Source organism: Antrostomus carolinensis, unplaced genomic scaffold (genome assembly GCF_000700745.2).
Source record: "Antrostomus carolinensis isolate BGI_N321 unplaced genomic scaffold, ASM70074v2 scaffold20795, whole genome shotgun sequence".
Lineage (NCBI taxonomy): Eukaryota > Metazoa > Chordata > Aves > Caprimulgiformes > Caprimulgidae > Antrostomus > Antrostomus carolinensis.
Genome location: NW_010318717.1, coordinates 9,132 through 14,829, shown reverse-complemented (window position 1 = coordinate 14,829; position 5,698 = coordinate 9,132). Strand labels below are relative to the sequence as shown.

At 41.0% G+C, this 5,698-nt stretch overlaps 1 protein-coding gene across 1 annotated transcript in view; it reads left to right on the top strand.

Annotated features, from left to right (window-relative positions):
• The window catches only part of LOC104525776 (pumilio homolog 1), a gene marked incomplete at its 3' end in the record, with an annotated part of 36,305 nt that overhangs the window by 24,983 nt on the left and 5,624 nt on the right, over nucleotides 1–5,698 (top strand). The window contains exon 3 of the mRNA XM_010169024.1: nucleotides 4,826–4,934. Coding sequence (XP_010167326.1) covers nucleotides 4,826–4,934 — 109 coding nt within the window. The remainder of the gene's footprint in view (nucleotides 1–4,825; nucleotides 4,935–5,698) is intronic.

The window sequence follows — 5,698 nt, the reverse complement described above, 5'->3', positions numbered from 1 at the left end:
AGTACTGTCCAAGTAGCATGGCCTTGCTCTGCTGAATTCTGCTGGAGCTGCTGGTTTGGAAATGGCCTGTAAATATTAAAATGGTAGGAATGAAAAAATCTGCTTTGCCACTGTTTATATCGCATGAGAAAGCGAGTACCTCTGAGTATTACAGCCAGGAAGGGAGGCTGAATGCAGGTCCCTCTGACAGACTTGCTCAGGAGAAGTAGCTACTGAACCTTTACCTCTGTTTGCCTCAGATTTTAGGATTGCTTTCAAAATGTTGAGGTACCTATTGCTGGGACTGTGCTGAGCTCTCTGTTGGCCTTTTCTGTGCTGGTTAACAGGTGCAGATTTCCTCTTAGGTTTGCATTATACTTAATTTTTTTGCTTAAGTTACATTTTGCCTTTTACCTTAAAGCAGAAATACATTTTCTAAGTTTAGAATTCACTGTTGCTTTCTTGTGTATATCAGCAAAACTTACTATCATTTTGGGAACTCAAGAGCTTATGAAAGGAGGTTTAATTTTCTTTTAAACTAGAGATTGCTTTCCTTGAAAAGAAAATACTCTATTTTACTCACTTCTTTCCTCTCTCCTTACTGCAAACCCATGTCCCTTCTCATCCTGTCTTTGAGCTGTGACTACAGAACAGATTGTGTCCTTCTGCACTGTAAGGTGTTGTCAAAGGAAATGAAAAGTGTTTGGTTACAGCTAAAATTTTTCTTTAATCCGTCCGTATTGCTTTCCTCTTCACAATACCTTGAAATGGAATGAGGAGGAGAGTGGCTCTTTTTGCTGGGGTGGCAGAAGCAGGAGTGAAAAAGCTGCATTTTTAAGAAATATGGGAATGGCAAGTTTTTTAAGAAAACTGTAACACACCTGATGTGTGTTCATGTCTGTAAATACTAGAGAGCACTTGGCTTTCACCTCCTTAAGGTCACCCCGTGGTGCAGATGGAGGAACAGGTTAGGCTGTATGTTTTAAAATGAGTTTTGCTGGTGGGAGTTAATTGTCCTTACAGTTCTCTCGAGTTATTTTTGGATTATAAAAGGGGAGTGCAGTGCAAGTTTCCCTGCTTTTATCGTTCAGTTGGGAGAATGGTGAGCAGTCCCATCTTGTGTTTATGATGCAGTAATAAATCCTGAAGTCATTGACACTTCTCTAGAACGTGAGTGATGTGTCCATATCTCAAGATGTTTCTTCTGTTGGTTGCAGAGAAGAAGCAGCTGGGGAAAACACTCTGTTTTCTACTCAGTGGTTTGAGGGTTAAAAGAACAAGTTGAGTCTTGTCCTCTCAGTAGGAAGAAGACAATAAAAACCCAGAGAAAGCTTAGCACTTGGATTAAAATGCTTTCTTTGAATTTTAACCTTTCTGAGAGGTTTGGGTGGAAATGACTTGCTGCTGGAAAAGTTTGAAACTAGAATGGGATACTTTGTAGAGAAAACAGGCAATTAAATGTTCTTGTTTGGACAGACCGTGTGCAAGGTACGGAGTTTGTAGGCATGGATGGTGTGCCAAATATTGAAGAACTTGGGAAAACAAAAGTTTGATGTTTATGTACTGAGAGGTTCTGATGCTCAAAGCCAGTGTTTTGAATGAATAGTTGACTGTAGGGATTTTGGGAAAGGAAGGAGAGACTTCTTGGACACAAGGAAGAAATTCTTTACAGTGAGAGTGGTGAGACACTGACCCAGGTTGCTCAGAGAAGCTGTGGATGCCCCGTCATTGGAAGCGTTCAAGGTCAGGTTGGATGAGGCTTTGAGCAACCTGAAAGATGCTCAAAAGATGTCCATGCCTGTGGTGGGAGGGGTGATTAGCTGGTCTTTGAAGGTCCCTTCCAACTCAAATCATTCTGTGAGTCAACTCTGCATCTGTAATGAATACTGCAAAGCAGGGTGGGTGCAAGTCCCGTGTGTCCCTGACACTTTTTGTGCAGCTGTGTCACCTACCCTAGGGACTGCCTGGGTACCGGAGTCTGTACATCCAGGGAGGGTTGAAGTGCACGTGCCTTTGAAGGACTTCGGAATACGCTGCATTGTGCTCGGGCGTGGAAGGTGAATGTGCTCCTCTCATCCTTGGTGTGAAAACTAATCTGAAGACTTTTGCTTTTGAATCAGTAGGAGGAAGGCTGTTGTGCACTGGAAGAGGAGGTTGGGGTGGGGAAGTTATACAGGTGTGTACTTTCAGTAAAAGAAAAACTGCAGTTTAATTGAGCAACATTCACCCAGGCAGGGTCTCCAGCTCGTTGATGATGGAAATATCTTCAGTTTAGAGGGAGATTTTATTATATAAGTATTTAAATCTGCTACATGAAATAGAATTGTAGAATCATTAAGGTTGGAAAAGACCTGAAAGGAGGGTGGAGAGAGGTGGGGGTGGGTCTGTTCAACCAAGGAGCAAGGGACAGGACAAGAGGAAATGGGCTCCAGTTGTGGCCAGGGCAGTTGAGATGGGATGTGAGGAAGAATTTCTTTGCTGAAAGGGTTCTGAGGCATTGGAAGGGGTTGCCCAAGGCAGTGGTGGAGTCCCCATCCCTGGAGGGATTGAAGAGTGGTGTAGACATAGTGCTGAGGGACATGGGTTAGTGGGGGACTTGTCAGTGTTGGGTTCATGGTTGGACTCAGTGATCTTAAAGGGCTTTTCCAATCCAGGCAATTCTGGGATTCTGTGTGATAAGTTTTGTTCAGTGCTGCAGCAGCAAACAGCACAGGCACACACACACGGTGTCTCCAGCCTTGTAGGAGGACCTTGGCTGTTTCAGAAATGGTGACCTCTGTGCTGGAGCTCCTGGTGTGCCTGGCACAAGGGGAGCGTTACTGGCCCATATCATCCTAAAATTTGACCTGTTACATGTTAGTTTGAGGTGTTGATTCAACCTCTGTAGGTGAGGATTGCTTTGGTTTACATTCCTCTGTGCCCGTACAGACAATATGAAGGTGTATGCAGAAATGTTTCTCTTCAGCTGGAAAATACCCTCGTTTCAGCTCTTCCTCAGGTCAGCAGCATCGCGCCGAGGAGCTGGGAGGATGTTTCTGCTGCTGCACGTCTGTGTACAGCTCGAGGTTGGAGTGAGGGCCCCTGAAGCAGCGGTGCCCAGGCACTGTCCCTGCTCTCCATCTTGTGCTTGTACAAGCTTTTTTTCCCCCCAAAGGGATCACATTTATTTATTTATTTTCCCTTGTCAACCACTGCCACGTTTAAGTCATGGATTGATCTTGGTCTCTATTGATCTCAGCACAAAAGCAGGATAACTTGTAGTCAACAGCAACTTTGAGTGTTAGTTAAATAGCTGAATGTAATTCCTCTTATCTGTGGTGGTTTGCTGTGGGTTGTGGTGGTGGATTTTTTTGGGGGGGGGATTGTTTTTTTTAGGTGGTTTTTTATTTAATTTTATTTTATTTGGGAGGAATTCTGCTTTTCAGATGTCAGGTAAAATTGATGTTGCTTTCCTTATAGTATTTTGTCTTCTATGTAATCTATCCAGTTATCCAAATCTGAATCTCGGGTTTAATCTCATATGTACAGACCTGCTTTGTGATACATTTCTGAGTAAACACATCTTGCCTTTTAACTACTTTTCCTTAAGTTAAAAAGTACATGGTGAGCACAACTTTTCTGATTTGTCTGTCTTAAGCCAGAATTCACTGCAAGCTGGGAGCTCTTAAATCATTTCTGCTGCCTTCATCTTCATCCAGCAGCATACTTTGTTATACTGTAGCCTTAAATTTGCAGGTCTGCTGACAGAGTACAGAGTTATCAACACTCCTAAATACAGGAGACCTCGTCTAATCTGATGATTCTTGTTTGTTCATGATAATTTCAAACAGATGCGAGTACTTGTGAGTCTTCCAATTCCTTTAGTTTTATTCCAACTTCAGCAGGCAAGGCTCATTTATTTTGTTAATTTGCTATGGATGTGCTGTTGTTTCCTCTCTGAATTACATACATCTCATTCAGCCAGAAGATTTAATTTGAAGATTGTATGCTTGACATCTAAGGCACTTAAGCAGGGCTTGAAATTCCCCTTGCCATATGTAGATGCTGCGTGGCAGGTGTTTCCTGGGTGAAGCTGGTATATTCAAAATACATCTGCTAAATAGGGCACACTGTTCTTTCTGCCATCTCCTGAACTTCAGAACGATCTTCCTTGGATTCATTCAAGCCGAGGATGACTTTCCATCTCGTTCTCAGTAAGTACATAACCTTTTGCTTTTCATCCGGTAGGAACAATACATCCGTGGCAGGTGCATTGGCCCAGAACTGCTGGCTCTTATTAACGTTTACAAATAACCTTCATAGCCTGGATCGTCCTCAGCAGTCATTAAACAAGCGAGAAGTGAGAGCTCTTGGCACCTCTTGAGCTATTCTGTCTCTGCCAGCGTCAGAACCTCAGTACTTTGAAGGCAAGAAGTTGTGCTGGAAGTGCTGGGTGGTTTTAGAGGTATCCTCCCAGCTCAGGTGGAAATCAGGAAAATATTTTGATCAGAATGGGTTTTTTTGGGTTTTTTTTTTTTCTGCTACTATTTTTCTTGCAAGTAGCTCTTGTGCTGAGAGGCTGGAGAATGTAAATTGGATGTGTGTGCTTACGTGTGTGGGGTTCATAAAGCGTTTAAGAATGTAAGAGGATTGTGGAGATTGAATTGTTATCTCAGTTGCTGTATGGCTTTCACCCTAGGAGTATAAAAATATTTTGATTATAAAGCATGTATCAGTTTGTGTTTAATGATTGATTCATGTTAAGAAGGGAGACGCTTATGGTTTATGTTTGCATTTTATACTTATTTTAATCATGCTTTGTTTTTTTGTTCTTTTTGTTTTGTTTTGTTGTTTTTTTTAATTGCAGCAGCTGTTGCCGGGTAAAAAGTTTTGGGAATCTGATGATTCCAGCAAAGATGGACCAAAAGGGATATTTCTGGGAGATCAGTGGAGAGACAGTGCTTGGGGAACATCAGGTAGCTCAATTATTTACTTAATTTAGTTGGAGTTGAATACAGAAATGTGCAACTCATCTACTTAAAATTGCTGGCCAGTCTGGATGGCACAGCTTTTAAAAGATTTTTAAAAACCATCTGTTTTACATGATAGAAAACTAATAGAAAAACCCCCATTGCTTTGTGATAGAATTAAAAGATACCCATAGTAATAAAAAGATTGTCTAATGTGAACATGTGTACCCTTATGTTTATCTGCTTAAAAATTGTTAGATTGCCATTAAAATTTCAATCTAAACTTTCTGATGTGTTTTTTGCCTTGGGATGAATTACAAGAAGTTTGAACAAAAATATTACGGAACAAGATTAGTTAAAAAAACCAAACAAATAAGCCCACAATTTTTTAAATACTAAACCAACCAACCAAAACCCAACAACATTCAGTTTAAAAAAGTTAAAGAAAAAAAAAAAGTGATGTTTTAAATTAGAAGTGTTGACGTTTATGTGCCAAGAATTTTGTTCTTGGATCAGAGACTGTCCCTTATTTTAAATTTAAAGGGAGAGTGTTCAGGTTGGTTTTAGTTAAATGGCAAAAAAATCACGTGCATGTGCTGAATTTGAAATGCTAACCTTTTACTTCTTATTTTCTGTGCTTTCTCTATGTAATGAAAATGCTCCTTAAACACTGCTGAGTATCTCGTGCAGTTTCCAAACAACTACACAGAACTGCAGCTCCAGGGGAGACGTGATTTAGAGAAACTTCATTGTCGTGTGGGGGTTTTTTC